Genomic DNA, 20,106 nt, shown 5'->3' with positions numbered 1-20,106 from the left:
TAAGGTTAACAGGTGATTTCTCAGCAGAAACTCTGCAAGCCACAAGGGAGTGGCATGACATACTTAAAGTGATGAAAGGGAAGAACCTACAACCAAGATTACTCTACCCGGCAAGGATCTCATTCAGATTCCATGGAGAAATGAAAAGGTTTACAGACAAGCAAAAGCTAAGAGAATTCAGCACCACCAAACCAACTCTACAACAAATGCTAAAGGAACTTCTCTAAGTGGGAAACACAGAGAAGAAAAGGACATACAAAAACAAACCCAAAACAATTAAGAAAATCATAATAGGAACATACATATTGATAATTACCTTACACGTGAATGGATTAAATGCTCCAACCAAAAGACACAGGCTTGCTGAATGGATACAAAAACAAGACACATATATATGCTATCTACAAGAGATCAACTTCAGACCTAGGGACACATTCAGACTGAAAGTGAGGGGATGGAAAAAGATATTCCATGCAAATGGAAATCAAAAGAAAGCTGGAGCAGCAATACTCATATCAGATAAAATAAACTTTAATGTTACAAGAGACAAGGAAGGACACTACACAGTGATCAAGGGATCAATCCAAGAAGAAGATATAACAATTATAAATATATATGCACCCAACATAGGAGCACCACAATACATAAGGCAACTTCTAACAGCTATAAAAGAGGAAACTGAGGGCTTCCCTGGTGGCGCAGTGGTTGGGAGTCCACCTGCCGATGCGGGGGACACGGGTTCGTGCCCCGGTCCGGGAGGATCCCGCATGCTGCAGGGTGGCTGGGCCCATGAGCCATGGCCTCTGAGCCTGCGCATCCAGAGCCTGTGCTCTGAAACGGGAGAGGCCACAGCAGTGAGAGGCCCGCGTACCACAAAAAAAAAAAAAAAAAGAGGAAATTGACAGTAACACAGTAATAGTGGGGGACTTCACCACCTCACTTACACCAATGAAAAGATCATCCAAACTGAAAATTAATATGGAAACACAAGCTTTAAATGATACAGTAGACCAGGTAGATTTAATTGATATTTATAGGACATTCCATCCAAAAAAAGCAGATTAAAATTTCTTCTGGAGTGGGCACAGAACATTCTCCAGGATAGATCACATCTTGGGTCAGAAATCAAGCCTCAGTAAATTTGAGAAAACTGAAATCACATCAAGCATCTTTTCCGACCACAACACTATAAGATTAGAAATAAATTACAGGGAAAAAAACATAAAAAACACAAACACATGGAGGAGAAACAATACGTTACTAAATAACCAAGAGATCACTGAAGAAATCAAAGAGGAAATCAAAAAATACCTAGAGACAAATTACAATGAAAACACCATGATCAAAAAGCTATGGGATGGAGCAAAAGCAGTTCTAAGAGAGAAGTTTATAGCAATACAAGCCTACCTCAAGAAACAAGAAAAATCTCAAATAAACAATCTAACCTTAAACCTAAAGGAACTAGAGAAAGAAGAAAAAGCAAAACCCAAAGTTAGTAGAAGGAAAGAAACCATAAAGATCAGAGCAGAAATTAATGAAATAGAAACAAAGAAAACAATAGCAAAGATCAAAAAAACTAAAAACTGGTTCTTTGAGGAGATAAACAAAATTGACAAACCTTTAGCCAGACTCATCAAGAAAAAGAGGGAGAGGACTCAAATCAATAAAATTAGAAATGAAAAAGGAGAAATTACAATGGACACCACAGAAATACAAAGCATCATAAGAGACTGCTATAAGCAACTCTATGCCAATAAAATGGACAACCTGGAAGAAATGGACAAATTCTTAGAGAGGTATAACCTTCCAAGACTGAACCAGGAAGAAATAAAAAATATGAACAGACCAATCACAAGTAATGAAATTGAAACTGTGATCAAAAATCTTCCAACTAACAAAAGTCCAGGACCAGATGGCTTCACAGGTGAATTCTATCAAACATTTAGGAAGAGCTTACACCCATCCTTCTCAAACTCTTCCAAAAAATTACAGAGGAAGGAACACTCCTAACTTCATTCTATGAGGCCACCATTACACTGATATCAAAACCAGACAAAGATACTACAAAAAAAGAAAATTACAGACCAATATCACTCATGAATATAGATGCAAAAATCCTCAACAAACTACTAGCGAACAGAATGCAACAACACATTAAAAGAATCATATACTATGATCAAGTGGGATTTATCGCAGAGCTGCAAGGTTTCTTCAATATACACTAATCAATCAAAGTGATACACCATATTAACAAATTGAAGAATAAAAACCACATGATCAACTCAATAGATGCTGAAAAAGCTTTTGACAAAATTCAACACGCATTTATGATAAAAAAGTCTCCAGAAAGTGGGCATAGAGGGAATCTACCTTAACATAATAAAGGCCATATATGACAAACCCACAGCAAACATCATTCTCAATGGTGAAAAACTGAAAGCATTTTCTCTAAGATCAGGAACAAGACAAGGATGTTCACTCTCACCACTATTATTCAACATACTTTTGGAAATCCTAGCCACGGCAAACAGAGAAGAAAAAGAAATAAAAAGAATACAAATTAGAAAAGAAGAAGTGAAACTGTCACTGTTTACAGATGACATGATACTATACATAGAGAACCCTAAAGATGCCACAAGAAAGCTACTAGAGCTAATCAATGAATTTGGTAAAGTTGCAGGATACAAAATTAATGCACAGAAATCTCTTGCATTCCTATACACTATGATGAAAAATCTGAAAGAGAAATTAAGGAAACACTTCCATTTACCAATGAAACAAAAAGAATAAAAAACCTAGGGAGACAAAAGACCTGTATGCAGAAAACTATAAGATACTGATGAAAGAAATCAAGATGACACAAACAGATGGAGAGATAAACCACGTTCTGGGATTGGAAGAATCAATATTGTGAAAATGACTATACTATACAAAGCAATCTACAGATTCAATGCAATCTCTACCAAATTAGCAATGGCATTTTTTACAGAACTAGAACAAAAAAAATCTTAAAATTTGTATGGAGGCACAAAAGACCCCGAATAGCCAAAGCAGTCTTGAGGGAAAAAAACGGAGCTGGAGGAATCAGACTCCCTGACTTCAGACTATACTACAAAGCTACAGTAATCAAGACAATATGGTACTGGCACAAAAACAGAAATATAGATAAATGGAACAGGATAGAAAGCCCAGAGATAAACCCACGCACCTAGGGTCAACTAGTCTATGACAAAGGAGGCAAGGATATACAGTGGAGAAAAGACAGTCTCTTCAATAAGTGGTGCTGGGAAATCTGGACATCTACATGTAACAGAATGAAATTAGAGCACTCCCTAACACCATACACAAAAATAAACTCAAAATGGATTAGAGACCTAAATGTAAGACCGGATTCTATAAAACTCTTAGAGGAAAATATAGGAGGAATACTCTTTGACATAAATCACAGCAACATCCTTTTTGATCCACCTCCTAGAGTAATGGAAATAAAAACAAAAGTAAACAAATGGGACCTAATGAAACTTAAAAGCTTTTGCAAAGCAAAGGAAACTACAAACAAGGTGAACAGACAGCCCTCACAATGGGAGAAAATATTTGCAAACGTATCAATGGACAAAGGATTAATCTCCAAAATATATAAACAGCTCATGCAGCTCAATATTAAAAAAGAAAAATAACCCAATCCAAAAATGGGCAGAAGACCTAAACAGACATTTCACTAAAGAAGACATACAGATGGCCAAGAAGCACATGAAAAGCTGCTCAGCATCACTAGTCATTAGAGAAATGCAAATCAAAACTACAATGAGGTATCACCTCACACCAGTTAGAATGGCCATCATCAGAAAATCTACAAACAACAAATGCTGGAGAAGGTGTGGAGAAAAGGGAACCCTCTTGCACTGTATCTACTATGGAGAACAGTATGGAGGTTCCTTAAAAAACTAAAAATAGAATTACCATATGACCCAGCAATCACACTACTGGGCATATACCCAGAGAAAATTATAATTCAAAAAGACATATGCACTCCAATGTTCACTGCAGCACTGTTTACAATAGCCAGGTCATGGAAGCAACCTAAATGCCCATCCACAGACGAATGGATAAGGAAGATGTGGTACATATACACAATGGAATATTCCTCAGCCATAAAAAGGAACAAAACTGGGTCATTTGTAGAGACATGGATGAATCTAGAGACTGTCATACAGAATGAAGAAAGTCAGAAAGAAAAAAACAAATATCCTATATTAACGCATATATGTGGAACCTAGAAAAATGGTACAGATGAACCGGTTTGCAGGGCAGAAATTGAGACACAGGTGTAGAGAAGAAATGTATGGACACCGAGGGGGGAAAGCGGCGGGGAGGTTGGTGGTGGTGGTGTGATGAACTGGGAGATTGGGATTGACATATATATACTAATATGTATAAAATGGATAACTAATAAGAACCTGCTGTATAAAAAAATAAAATAAAATTCAAAAAAAAGTAATTTAAATTTTAATGATTCTTTGTGCAACATGGATATAGGCATTTTTGAGATCTTAAAATAATAAGCATAATAATTATTATAATAGCTATCATTTGTGAATTATTTGCTATGTCCCAAGTATAGTATTAACATCTTTATCCAGCAGAAATGACAGAAAAATCATGTAAGGGATGTGTGGGAAATAAAAGATTTCCTATAAAAAGTCCAATCCTCCTGCCACATGAAAATGAATTCATTATAAAGTTAGGGAATCCTTTCTTTCATTTCTCCTAGAAACATTTTCATACATCATAGGATTAAATCTGTAGCCATTTGTTTCCCTAATGATGGCACTAAATGCTCTGATCTAGAAGGATAATAAAATTTATCTCCTCCAAAGTCAAAGGGTTACCTTCTAGCATAGGTCTGTTAAGTACTGGGTGAAAGCACTGAGGGGAGTATTCCTAGGTATTTACATTTCAAGGAGGAATGAGACCCAGGACTTAGAGACATCTCTAATTCTGAGACACACAAGGCTCTCTGGCTTCTGGGGAGACTTTATTTACATACAAAAGTATTAAATTATGAATCAGGCCCATCATGTTTCCAAGGAGACTCTTTCAGGAGGGGAGGAAGACAGCTACCTCTTTACCACTTAATAAGCGGAGAAAAAAATATGTTCTTTGCCTACAGACAGTTTGGCTACTTGAGTGGAACAACTGACTTGGCTCTCATTGTGTCACCAGAAGTATAAGGCAAAGGGCAGAGGTGGGGATGGTGCTTTTATTATTAATAAAAATCTGTCACTGATACAAAGTATCCCAAGGGCTCATTCAGAATAAAATTTATAAAGATGAATATTAAAAACCCAAAACTCAACATGATGTGACTTTACAGTCTTGGCAGTTCTAAACACTCAGGTGTATAACATATAACTTACTTTATTTCTATGTCTCATTATTTCTGCTTCTAAAAACTTAGCCTAACACAAAACTTTTTAAATTTAGACTTTCCTGTAATTTCACACTTTGGTGTCAGAAAAGGCATATATAGAATTAAGGCATCAAGGGTGGTATGCATATGATCCTTGCTCATTTTTCTGGAGATATCTTGTGGAGATATAACTTGCATATATTCCCTCCACACAGCTATTAAACATAGATTGCTACTGAGCATGTATTGAGTGTACTGAATGGTGATGTCCTTGCTGACTTGATTCCCACCTCAGTTATGAGACACAATATAGCATCTGAAATTTCAGTTCAGTCACTCCATTGTCCTTATCATGGGCTTCCCACCTTGATGGAGTTGGAGGTGAGGAAGCTCAATAATTGGCACTCCTACTCAATTTTTGAAGAATTAAGAAATACAAATTAGTTAGCTTATTGGGAGATCCAAATATTACCTTTGTGTCTGATTAAAGCAGATGGTGGAGAGTGCGGTTTATCCATTAACATGTTTTCTAGCACTGAATCCAAAATTTTGCTGTTTCCCTTTTAGTCTCAGTAATACGATATGGAGACAGTCCTTCACCCACCCTTGTAAAATGGAAGAGCAGAGCAGCTTCCTGAGGACAGTTCAATCCCAAGAACAAGCGGAGATAAAGGGGCTCCCAGTTTCTTCTTCTCAATTCAACAATCAAATAACTCCCTGAACTACTTAGGAAGAAGTTGGGTTGAAAGGCCAGACATGTTATGACAATGGACCTTAAGGAAACATCAGAGGTAGGGAGGAAGCATTCTACAATCCCTCCCATACACCAATATTCTCTAGCATTCTGTTCTCTTAAACCACTGAGCTTTATCATTAGGCTTCAGCTCAGCTAGGGGAGTGGCTTCCCCCGAGAGTAAGGAATCAGCAGCCTATCAAGACATTCCTGCTCCCATCACTGAGTCACCCACCCCAACTATGATTCTGGGTATCCTTCTGGAACCACTGTTGGCAGTTTAGATTTTTGAGCCCAGAATACTCCAAAACAGGTCAAAAAACCACATTAACTAAATTAAATCTGTAGTCATTCTAAATCTAGAGCTGAAAATTTATTCCCAATTCTATTTCTTATTCCAAATTTTCTATCAGAGGTCCTGCAATTATATCAAATGGCTTAAATTCTAAGAATAAAATTCTGACATTATAGACATATCCCAAATTTGAAAGTAACCTCTTTAAATTATTAAATTCCCAAGGAGAAATTAAAGTCCAAATATTAGATCACCTTGAAAGTTCAAATACAAAAAACTTTAAGGTTCAAAGGAATTAACGTCTATGGTCAAATTCTCATGCCTTTGTGAGCTGCAGCTTGAAAATGTTAAAATCAGACTGTTAGGAGAAAGTCCAAAACTCATGCTGATGAATTTCTTTTTCTGCTTCCTCTCAGTCAGAGGCATTCCCAGTATCTGAAATGGGTATAGTTCCTTCAGGGATTCATAAATTGTATCATATCAAAGACAGGTTTTTACTAGCCACATTTTAAAGAGCCCAAAGGATAGTCATCTGGAAGAAAATAAAGTTGAATCTATATCATATTCCACGACCACTGATAAACTCAAAAAGAATCAAAGATTTAAATATATAAAGGAAAAACAATGCAACCACAAAAGTACTAAAGCAGACAAATTCCTTTATAAACTTGGAGAAATACATTTCTAAATGTGACTCAAAACCCATAAAAGAAAATGTTGATATATTTTACTATATTAAAAAAATAAGCAGGGTCAAAAGACAAATGACTGACATGGGAAGAAACATTTGAAACTCACATCAGAGGCAAAAGGTCCATCTCTCTCATATAAAAAGAACAGCTAGATTTCAAACAGAAATAAAACACTAAAAGTTCCCTAGAAAAAGGGCAAACGACAGCCAGTTCACAGAAAAAGAAATTCAAGTGACTCTTAAACAAATGGAAAGATATTTAACTCATTCGTATCTTATTATTAAATAATAAATACAAATTAAAACAACATTGAAGTAACACATTTCACCTAACAGATTGGCAAACATCTCAACATTTCATAATACTCTGTTAATGAGGCTATGATGAAGCATATTGTAAGCAGAATGCAAAATGGTAAAAGACTTATGGAATTTGGTAATATATAAACAATGCTACATATGCATTTGTCTTTTTTTTTTTTTTTTGCGGTATGTGGGCCTCTCACTGTGGTGGCCTCTCCCGTTGCGGAGCACAGGCTCCGGACGCGCAGGCTCAGCGGCCATGGCTCACAGGCCCAGCCGCTCAGCAGCATGTGGGATCTTCCCGGACCGGGGCACAAACCCATGTCCCCTGCATCGGCAGGCGGACTCTCAACCACTGCGCCACCAGGGAAGCCCCACACTACTATTTTTAATTGTAAAAGAGTGGAAATCACCCAAGTGTCCATCCACAGGGGAATATTTAAATAAACTATGATACATTCACATAACAAAATATTAATACTACAGCTATATTAATATTTTATACAATGAAAAAGAATGAGAAGCTCTGTACATATCGATATGGAAATATTTCCAGAATTCGCAATTACGAGAAAAAAACAAGGTACAGAACAGTGTATAAAATTTGATTTCCTTTGTAGAGAAAAGTAAAAATTAAGAATATATATTCATATTTGCATGCATTTGCATTTAAAAAATGACACAGGAGACATACATAATATAGGACCTACTAAAGAGTTTACCTAACTAGTCTGACTCAAACCAGACAGACTGGGTCTGTCCCCCTTACAAAGTAATTAAACTCTTTGAACCTATCTATAAAATAGGAATTATAGGAATTCTTACTGCACAGGATTGATACATAAAATAAATACATAAAATAAATAAATACATAAAATAAATGAGTCAACATTTGCAAAGGACATAGGACAGTATTGGGCATTTACTAAGTATTATAGAATTGTTTAAATAAGTAAAACTTACAGAGGATAGAACAGAAGTAAGAGCAAAAACGGAGAAGTGGAAGCAAAATGCACTTAGCATACCATTGCCTCTCTGAAAGAATGACATTTGAAACATTCCTGCCTTCCAGAAAAGTTTTAAAATTTGCACTCAAGATCACCAGATTTTATTTGAAGTACAATTTTTCCCTCTGCGACATATTTTAAAAACCTCTTCATTTCTGTTCCCTCCTTTAACTCCCAGTTTCTGGCTCTCTGGTACTGCTGGAAGTGGAGATTCTAAACAAGTCCTACTATCTCCAGGAAGCAGATACTTTCAATCCTATACCACAGTGACTCTTTCCACTGCCTCTTGTTATAGAATTGCTAAGCTGGTGAAACCTGCCTCTCAGGGATGGCTTCTTTCTTATCCCATTTGTTTTGGCTGGAAAATCACTCTCAACAGATTCTTGAACTGAAACTGCAATTGATGCTTCTGAAGCCGAGACCCTACGGGCCCAGGGAGAACTAATACCCCTTCCATATGCTCCTGTAGGCAGTGTCTTTCACCACTGAATTGTTCAGACCTTGAATAGCATTTTTTTCTGCTACATATTTTTCTGCAGCAATGAAATACGCCTCTAGTTTTTATTTTCTTCTCTCCTTCTCCTATACCTTTCATAAAGTTTTAGTTAATTTTTTAACCATTTAATCTGTTTAGGAAGTTGAGTTTCTAATAAGCTTACCCTGCTTATTAATTTGTTCTCCTCTCCAAAATATAAAGGATTATTGCTGTTCGCTGGAAATGAATACTTGCCTTCCTTTTTATCTTTTCTAGACATCAGTTTTTTCCTCATTTTTTCCTCTGTTTCTTAAATTCCAAAATCATTTCTACCATCAATGATGAAATCACTAAATTCTGAGTTTACTGAAAGTATCCACTGTTTAAACAAATCTCTTTTCCTCCACTTCCCTGAGATGGATAATTCCACAAAAAAAACTTTTCTCCCAACAGACTGATATCAAACCCATTCAAGCTTAACCTTAACTCATGTTTTTGCCTTGCCCCTTTCAGTATGCCTTATCTTGCTGAGCCTTGTCTTGAGTCCTAATTCTTGGGCATGTTCCTTTGAGGCACAAACTATACCTCCCTGCAAACCTACAAAAACTGTATTAACTGAAAATCACATAATCATACTTGGTGTATTCTACATATCCTCCTAGTTTTCTCACTGTTTACGATTCTGTTCTAATGCATTTTACATCATTTCTTATCTGTGACCTCTCAATGGTTTCCTGTTCCTTGACTCTCTTTGAAGGAGTCATACCATTTGAGATCTTGCCTCTTTCTCTTTTTGATTAATTTGGGACCTGGGGACCCTATTTCAATCTAGTAACAACTAAACACCTCTCCCTTTTCCAATACTCTGTTGTACAGCATTTAGATCCTCTTGAATCTCCACTTCTCTCTTATAGATGTCTACTGGAACTTCAAAGTGTCATTTCCTATGTCACCTTTGTCAATTCACTCCCTAATTTCTCAGGTTTTCTTTTAAAAAAAGTTTTACTTTCCTCCATCCTATTTTCCTTTTTGTTTCCACTCTTCCATTGTTCTATATTAACTTGAAGCACAAATTTTAAATTACTCTAACATTGCAAACTCCTAAGCAAAATCCATTATTAGAACTAGAGCACCCCAAGAGCAAGCCTTTATGACTTGCTTTCTTAGCCACTGTTTTTGCAATAATTTTATTTAGTTGTTTCTCATTCTGAATTTAAGAAGAAATTATATGCTCTGTAGAGTAAGGGTCCCCATTTTTTTTAAATTTTGATGTCCATCAACCTCCTGTGGGTAGAGTCACAGTTTGAATCTCAGCAGTGAAAAGTCATGGTCAGATTGTATAAAATTACCAAATTTAGAGCCACCTGTGATCAAGAGGTAGGAGCAACTTTAAAACTTACCAACAAGTCACAGGATTCCTCCAACGTTCCCTCTCTTGACTCTGAAGGAGACTCAAAATAATATAAAACGGGGGGCCTCCCTGGTGGCGCAGTGGTTAAGAATCCACCTGCCAATGCAGGGGACATGGGTTCGAGCCCTGGTCCAGGAAGATCCCACATGCCACGGAGCAACTAAGCCCGTGCGCCACAACTACTGAGCCTGCGCTCTAGAGCCTGGGGGCCACGACAACTGAGCCCGCGTGCCACAACTACTGAAGCCCGCACGCCTACAGCCCAAGCTCTGCAACAAGAGAAGTCACTGCAATGAGAAGTCTGTGCACCGCAATGAAGAGTAGCCCCCGCTCACCGCAACTAGAGAAAGCCGCACGCAGCAACAAAGACCCAATGCAGCCAAAAATAAATAAATAAATTTATTTAAAATATATATATATGGGACTTCCCTGGTGGTCCAGTGGTAAAGAATCCACCTTCCAATGCAGGGGACTTGGGTTTGATCCCTGGTCGGGAATTAAGATTCCACATGCCACAGGGCAGCTAAGCCCCCGAGCCACAACTACAGAGTCTACGCACCCTGGAGCCAGCACGCCATGACTAGAGAAAAAGAAAATCCACACTCCACAACCAGAGAGAAGCCCATGCACAAAGAGGCCGCGCACCACAGCGAAAGATCCCGCATGCCTCAACTAAGACCCGACGAAGCCTAAATAAATAAATAATTAATAAATCTTTAAATATATATATATATATATATAAAGATAATCAGAATTTCAGCAGACTTTCTCTGTCACCAACCTAAGCCTGGCACTAACCACGTCCTGCAGATACCGCTGGATATAGCAGAAACACTTTGAGACCTAAAAACGGCCACTACATGAAAAGACTCTCTATAATTAAACCCTTGTCTCAGAGAAGGCTTCTTAGAAAAAATCAGGTATGCAGAATGTATGGTCAAGCAGCAGCAACTATTTGGCTAGGCTGCATTTAATAAGGACATCTCAGCGGTGCTGGTCAGATTTTGCTTGCTGAGCCTATCAAAGTTTTCCTGCCTTTGCTTACAGCCCAGAGCCTGCAGACTTGCCTCTACAGAAATCAGTGTTTTCTTATATAAAACCCGTCACTCTCTTGTAAACAAAATCGTCACAAACTTCAACAACCCACTACAGCTGAAAATATGTGGTCAGCGCCTAGTCCAAAACTATCCAAGTTTAACACCTCCCACTCCAGCCATGCCATAAGCATGCCCAAAGTTTTACTCCATAAGCACTCTACAGCACAGAATTCCTCTTTTTTTGTTTTCTCTCTATGCCCACTTTACATTCTAGATGTTGCGGTGTGAGGAGGGTCGTGCGAGTAACGTCTCTCTTTTACCCAGGGAGAAATGAAAAACAAAAGAAAAGAAATAACGTAGCAGGAAAAGCAAACTATTTCCTTATAAATGCTAGCGAAGATGTTTAAGACTCTGGCTCATAACGGCAGGTTTGCTCATACTAAACTCCAGAATTAGACAGACTTACCAACTACAGCACAGACAGCAGCCAACGGCAAGATGGCGCACAGGCAAATTCCGCACTTGTCAACTTCACTGCCGGCCGGGGGGCGGAGTAAAGTGGGCACTTTCTAGAGACCGCTCCTCCCTAAGACGAAAGGAAGGGGCGGGTCATACACGCGGACTTTCTTTCAAAACTGACCAATCAAATAGCTGACTGCCGGCTCCACAGGAAGAAGTAAAAAGACGGAGAAGCTTTAGGCGTGTTGTTCTCATATATGTCCCTCCATAGTGAAGGAAACAGCATTGGAAGAGGTGTTCCCGTTCCTCTACATAATGTATAGTCTCGCTGGTGGGAATCTTTTCCCTCCATATCACAGCAATCTTTTGGCAAACTCACTATTTCTTTCTTTCTGTTACATCTTAATCCCTCTGGGCCGCAAGGGAACTTTTCCTGTAACCAGAGAGTGAGCTACAAGTCTTGTAGTGTATCTGACCTCTCCTAAACATGCCAGGTTGTTAATTATGGTAACCATATAATGTTTTCCAACCGATGCCCCTTGAAAGTGAAAGGGGGCAATAAAATTAAAATTATAAATTTTGGAGATTTTATACTGATGGATTTATACAGAGGGCAATTCAAAATTCATTTTGTAAAATAAAATTATTTCTAAAAATTAAAGCAGCTATTTAAGCAAAACTTTTTTTTTTTTTTTTTTTCCCCGGTACGCGAGGCTCTCACTGCTGTGGCCTCTCCCGTTGCAGAGCACAGGCTCCGGACGCGCAGGCTCAGCGGCCATGGCTCACGGGCCCAGCCGCCCCGCGGCATGTGGGATCCTCCCGTACCGGGGCACGAACCTGTGTCCCCTGCATCAGCAGGCGGACTCTCAACCACTGCGCCACCAGGGAAGCCCTTAAGCAAAACTTTAAAATGTCTTCATTATAATATGAACATTAAAAGTAACAATTATAATTATTCGCACATATTAATGTATTTTAGTGTTTCAGCCTTTATCGCCTGTAATAGTCACTAATATTCTTCTGAAGAATACATTTTTAATACGGTGTTATTGTTTTTAAATTTTTTAAACTGCCTACAGTCTTCTCAAATATGTATTTTATGGTTGATATATAGGAAATTTTGACATCTTTCCTCTTCACTGTGGATGATAATACTTTAAATTAAGAAAAACTCAAAAATTATGCTAAACAAAATCTCATTGCTATTTTTTCTTAAAATATGTAAATTTTTCAGTCCAAATATTTTCCCAAGTGCTGTCTTTCTGCCTCTACTCAAAGTAACAATCTTCAGCAAACATTCGTAGGACACAAGCTTCATAAAATAAGTTTTCCATTATTTATGATACTTTTGAAGGTTTTGCCAAATTTAGATGCTGCAAATTGGAAAGACTTTTTTTTTTTTTTTTTTTTTTTGCGGTACGCGGGCCCCTCACCGCTGCAGCCTCTCCCGTCGCGGAGCACAGGCTCCGGACACGCAGGCTCCGGACGCGCAGGCCCAGCAGCCATGGCCCACGGGCCTAGCCGCTCCACGGCATGTGGGATCCCCCCAGACCGGGGCACAAACCCGTGACCCCCGCATCAGCAGGCGGACTCCCAAGCACTGCGCCACCAGCGAAGCCCCTGGAAAGCCTTTTAAAGTTCATTTTATTTCTCTAAGAACATGAATTTATCCTGTTATAATAGGAGCTCCATCAAAAGATTCTTCACATGGGTTAAAATATTCCAAGGAACAATTAGAGAATTTCAAAATTAAATTTTATATTGTTAGGGGAACCACTGACTGAAACCGCCAAGCCCTGGCCAGGCACCACAGTAATCACGGCATGAGGGCCCGGTAAGGAATGCAGAACTAACAAGCTATCACCAACCAGAAGAATTCGGGAAAGGTCAAAAGGAGAGAGGAGATGCCAGTCCATATGTCCTACCAACCTCCCAGAATCCTCGCTGGAATCTATCTTGACGGAGCGATGCGCGTGCCACCAGGAAGTACCCTGAGTCAGAAAGATTGAAAGAGATAACCGCAAACTAATACCATCACCATATAACCTGGGACTGCAAGCCATGTGACAGAGCCGTCGTCCTCCTCCTCCTTACGGTAAGAGAAGCCGACGGGGTGCTCTCCGACCGGGTGACCCTTCCCAATAAAGTCTCTTGCTTTGTCAGCATGTGTGTCTCCTCGAACAACTCATTTCTGAGTGTTAGACAAGAGCCCACTCTCAGGCCCTGGAAGGGATTCCCCTTCCTGCAACAATATTATACAAAATTTAAAATCCACTTGAACTTGTTTAGGTTATTCCTTGATTTTGTAGAGGTAAATTTAAATGTCTTTCTTGTGTCACAAGGAAGTTATTTTTTTCAATAACTGCAGTCTACAAATCTTCAAAACCTGAATTTTATTAGCACAATTTTCAATTGTTTAATTAAAATTTCTAAATGATTTTAAAACAATGCAACAAAATTTTGTTTATAAAAAATTGAGTAGCTCTGTAGACCACTGAAATTTATTTACAAAATGTATTTGTAAAGAATTAAATATTCATAAAATCCTATTTAGAAGCAACCAAAGAGAAAAAACATATGCTGTTATGTTTGAGTCTTTTTTTTTCTTTTTTTTTGTACTCAATTCTGGTTTTATCACAAAGAGTTTTGTAGTTTGGTTCATCAAATTGTTATATACAGTAGTACCTTGGTATCAACGGGGAATTGGTTCCAAGGACCCCTCCACCCCCAAAGAATACCAAAATTCATGGATGCTCTAGTTCCTTATATAAAATGCCACCGTATATGCATATAGCCTAACCTATGCACATTCTCCCATATACTTTAAATCATCTCTAGATTACTTATGATATCTAAAACAGTGTAAATGCTATTTAAATAGTTGCCCGTGCACTGCAAATTTAAGTTTTGCTTTTTGGAACTTTCTGGAATTTTTTTTTCAAATATTTTCAGTCTGTGTTTAGTTGAATCTGTGGATGTGGAACCCGCAGATACTGACGGCCAACTATATACAGGCATACCTCGGAGATATTGTGGGTTCAGTTCCAGACCACCGTGATAAAGCAAATATCGAAATAAATCAAGTTGCACAAAATTTTTGGTTTCCCAGTGCATATAAAAGTTATGTTTACACTATACTGTAGTCTGTTAAAATATGATAGCATTATATTTTTAAAAAACAATGTATATACCTTAATTTTAAAATATTTTATTGCTAAAAAATGCTAACCATCACCTGAGCCTTCAGCAAGTCATAGAAGTAACATCAAAGATCACTAATCCCAGATCACCATAACAAGTAAAATAAAATGAAAACTTTGAAATATTCCAAGAATTACCAAAATGTGACACAGAGACATGAAGTGATCAGATGCTCTTGGAAAAATGGCTCCACTAGACTTGCCCCAAAGAGAGTTGCCACAAACCTTCAATTTGCCACAAACCTCTACAAAACGCAATGGCGTGAAATACAATAAAACGAGGTATGTCCGTATGCATTATAACAATATTTGTGAAGTTTGACAATTACAGTTTATAAGTCAATTGCAGTTTGGATGCATTTATGAATTATGTACACACCACAGGCGATTTTGCAAATGTAGTCATTGCATACATTTCTCAACAAGAATTTTTATTTTTTACTATGACCTTATGCCCTGACAAATTTAAATTCATATTACTGCAAGTAACTTTATTTTAAATATAATCCTTTTAACTTAATACAAAATAACATTCACAAAAATAGCAGACATTTTACTTTTGAGGAATGAATTTTCAAGTTGTAATGTGATTTCCATGAGCTGAAAGGGGAAAAAAAAAAGCATGGGAAGTTATTTAACTTATTTTCTTCTTGAAGCATCTGATAGCAACAATATAAAACTGGCCTTATTTAACAGCCAATGTCTCAAACTACGTGCACTAGAAAATTGGGGATTAAAAATAAGAAAAACTAACTAGATGAATAGTCATTTACTCTAAAGGAAAATGTCTATTTCACAATGTTATATGCAGATGTACCCTCTGCAATCATGTGTGTGTTAATTTCTTATCTTACAGTACACTCTTCTTAAAATAACCACTAACCTTTGAAGTAGATGCTGATGATTCTTCTGCAAGTCTATGTCTTCTGGTTTTCATAGTGATATCACTAATGTTCTCATGGTGGATGATAAAGAGTCACATATTTTGTGTACTTATTATTATTTGTGTACTTATCAACTCACTTAAAAACAGAAATTTAGTATCTAAAATCTCATTAAACATGAACTTTCCTTTTTTCAATCTCATTGCTCATGAAAAGGCTTATTGCCAAATTTAAGTTTTACTGAACAATAAAATACTTATGTATTTATAGTATACAGTAAATGACAGAACAACTATAAGAAAATTCAGCCTACTATGTCTGAGCTCAAGAGTAGTATGTTAGCCTCAGCTGTGCAGGCATGTTTTGGGTACCCTTATCTGTAGTACTAGTTTCACTGAGCCCACCTTTTGGTATCTTAGGGACGCCCCCTGCCTCTCAAAGGCCTGTGCATGAACCAGGCCACAGCTGGATGGTACCCCAACCGGACGGTAAGCAGAACGGCATCAGATAGTTTGCTCACCACGACCAAGCTTTCCTAGCTGTCCTGAGTTGCTAGTGTCCCAGACCAGATTGCTTTATTAGTGAATGTCTTCCATAATGTTCTTAAGAGAAAGATCCTGGTTATGTTGGGTCTGGAAAGATCAGAACCAGAGCCAATCTGCTGTTGGGTTGTCTGTGAGGTTTGACCATGTGTTAACATCAGAATTTTGTTTATTATACATGTTTCATACATTTCTAAATGAGATCACGGCAGAAGCCAAAAGAATAAGGTCAAGAGCTAACAAATCCACCCTGACTTATTTTAATGCAAATGTAAATACTATTTTTCATCAAAAATTAAAAATCTGGGATAAATACTATATTTGACAAGATGCCAAGAAATAGGATATACCTTCTTTGGTGTGGCATGCTTCTGTGAGCCTGACACCTTCAGAACTCTCCAGATAAGGAGTGGAAGTGAGGCCCATTTGAGAAGATCTTCTCTAAACAAACTACATATATTTTGTTTACTTCCCTCCCTTGACAGTTATTTCTAACTACACAGATTTTGTTTTGTTCAGTCATAGAGCTGAATCTCAGAAGTGAGAAGCGGCACACTATGCTTGCCTCTCTTCTTTTCCCATAACTCTCTCTCCTCTATCTCTGAATACCAACCGCCCCTCCCCACTTCTCAGTTTAGATCCCACTCAGAAATCCATGTTGGGGAGAAGGAGTGATTGGAAATCTCTATGGAAAATCTTGTCAATTGCCAGATTGGTTCTTTGCTTCATAATGGAATATGAGGAAGAATTCAACTAGAGAGCTAGATGGAAAACAGTAAGGGTAAAACAGATGAGAAGTGCATGATATAGGTCTTGGGGAGGCATTTATGGAGAGCTTTGGAGGCAGGGATAAGGGAATAACTGTGGAATATGGGGAAATGGATGGGACATAAAAGGGAATTTTAAGAAGTGTTCATTTCTATATATGCATACACTTCAAGGTGTTTAAGAAATCCAAGTGAATAAATTAATTTACTTGGAAATTGATTTTTAATTGCTGTGCTGTGATTCTACAACCATCATACTGCAATTGTATGATTTCAATAGGATAAAAAAGGAAACAAACAATGGAATTCAGGAGAAAATGTCATAAAATAATGTCTTGGTCAAGAAATGATTCAAGTTTAGAATAATTATCTAACTATATTAGCACTTGTAAGATGTGTTTAGTCTATGATACCAAGCTACACAGCCTTACAGCTTGACCATCCACACACAATTTCTTGAGACATTCTATGCTTCCTGGCAAGTTTTTGTTTTTTTCTTTATAACTAATACTTTGCAGGTTATCTGACAGAACTGACATCTCCATTTATCTAGATCATATGAAATGCTTGTCTAAATTTGTGATACTGCACTTCAAAAACTAATTTAAAAATTTCCTTGTTTCAAATTGCCACTTAACTGGCTCAACTGCCTGCTCACTAAGGTCTGGAGTCAATTAGCTAAATTGGGATGGTTAAGGGGAATGGTTTAATAGCAGTAGAAGGCTATATCTCCACGTCACAGTCCCAAAGCTTGGAGTCCCTTTCCTTAATTGTACTGCCATTTTTAGCTAAGGTTTAGGAAGAAGCCACTCTGCCCTGGTAATTCTTTTCCCTGGAACCTGAATGACCTCTAATTTTTACACCCTGCTGAGAGAAACATGTATGATTCTCTTCACAAACTTGTTCCATGTGCTATAAGTGTAGAGACATGTATCCTCTATGGATTTTATTGAAGGACAAATGTTTCTTCCTCTATGTCCTGTCCTCTGGACTGATTTTTGGCTATTAGGTAATGGCAGTGCACACACCAGCACACCAAATAACACAGGTCAAAGGGGAATAAGGCTGGGGTTATTTTTTCATAGGCCGAAATTCTGTACTGATTATAAATATAATTATCCAAATACTGTGTTTTTTTAAAATATCTCAGTGTGGTGAATCTAGGGCAAATGTATCTAAATTCCACAGAGGTTATCGACTGCCAAGAAGTAATGAAACATTGGTGTTCATTAAATAGGCCACTGAATAATGTTAATATGCATGACAGACTAAAGTTGCCTGCAATTGTATGACACTCCTCCCATTGAGAGGTAAGGTCTGAGTCCCCTCTTGTTGAATCTGAGAGGACCCTCTTTTGACCTATAGAGTATCGCACAAGTGCCATATTTGCGCCAGTTTGTAAGATGGACATTAATAGACTTGCCGCTTCCACTTCCTATCACTGAATGCTTGCTCTGGGGAAAGCTAGCTGCCCTGTATGAAATGTGACTTATGAGACTGCCATGCCATGGGAAGGCACAAGGTAGCCACATACAGAGAGAAATCCTCAAACAGCCACGACTGTAGGCCTCTCAGTCCATGCATCAGGCCTGTGAGTAAAAAAAAGTTCCTATGACTCCATCCTCACCTGCCATTTGACTGCAACTCCATGAGAGACTCCAAGTGAGAACCACTCAGTTGAGCCAAGAGAACAACAAAGAAAAATAACAAATTATGGTTTTAAGCCACCAAATGTGTTGGGGAAGTTCGTTAGGTCTCAGTTGTTAACTGGGAATAAAACCCATCATTTATTGAGCATTTAACTCTGAGCCAGGTACTTTTCAAAACATATTCATATGAATCAACTCATTTAAACATCAAAATCACTCTTGAGGTAATTAGCCTTATTTGACTGACGAGAAAACTAAACAGCAGTGAGATTAAATAATATGCCTAACGTCACATACTACTAAGTGATATATGAACCTAGAGCCCCTAGACCAGCACTATGTTAACCTACCTCTAGGTAGTATGTTGTCACCTTACATATCTCAGTTTGTTGTTTCTCATTTACAGTATTATGCGTTTGTGTATGTGTGTGTGCATGCCTGCCTAATAATTTATGCCAGCATGCATTGAACTCATTGAAAATACTTTCAGCTTCAACATATCAGATGGCAAGATGTATATAAACTATGAACACTATAAAGATTAAATTTAAAAGTAAAAGCATTACTATTAATACAAAAATATATCTATATCATATACATATGTTTCCATTACTTACATAGTACCAGACATGTTTCTTCCCTCAAATGAGAAAAACAAGTGAATAAGAATCACTGCTATATAAGTTCTCATCCATATGTATATCATGTAGTCTTAAGAGTAATACTGAAACATTGAAAGTAAAATAAAATACTAGATCACATGTAGTCTGTTCTTGAAGCGTTCGTAGCCAGGGGCAGTTAGAATTCCCAAAGATGAGGGCATGTTGACACAAGGAATACAACAGATCACTTTTTAAATTAAAAGTGTTAATTTTGCTTTTATGTACCTCATATCCTCAGAGTATTTCTTCCCTTACTCTGTTTTTATTTCCACAGTTTCTTTTCTATCTTTACATTATCCTTACATAATAATATAAAGATCAATTTGTATTCTAAGAAAGTCATTTCTTGCCATCAGGTAGGAGAAATGACGGATTTATTTTTGCATTTATATCCACAAAACCAACCAACACTAGATCAGCAACAAAAATGGTATCCACAGCACTAAACACCTATGATTGTGTCCACACCACTAAACACCTATGTTTCTGCACAAACAATTCAGAAATAAGAACAGCAGCAATTTTGAATATGTATCACATTACATTAATTGAAAAAGACTCTTCTCATTCTGTCTTCTCCA

General features: G+C 37.6%; 1 protein-coding gene across 2 annotated transcripts in view; it reads right to left on the bottom strand.

The window, feature by feature from the left end:
* Positions 1–20,106, bottom strand: part of GABRA4 (gamma-aminobutyric acid type A receptor subunit alpha4) — a 256,407-nt gene that overhangs the window by 154,211 nt on the left and 82,090 nt on the right. Inside the window, exon 9 of one of the 2 annotated variants that reach the window (XM_060012608.1) lies at positions 11,832–11,948. The exons of the other annotated variant lie outside the window; for it this stretch is intronic. Within the exon in view, the coding sequence (XP_059868591.1) occupies positions 11,832–11,948 (117 nt within the window). Of the gene's footprint in view, positions 1–11,831; positions 11,949–20,106 lie in introns of those variants that run through there. 2 annotated transcript variants of the gene reach the window in all.

This window comes from Delphinus delphis, chromosome 5 (assembly GCF_949987515.2).
Source record: "Delphinus delphis chromosome 5, mDelDel1.2, whole genome shotgun sequence".
NCBI lineage: Eukaryota > Metazoa > Chordata > Mammalia > Artiodactyla > Delphinidae > Delphinus > Delphinus delphis.
This window is presented reverse-complemented; position numbering and strand designations above follow the sequence as displayed.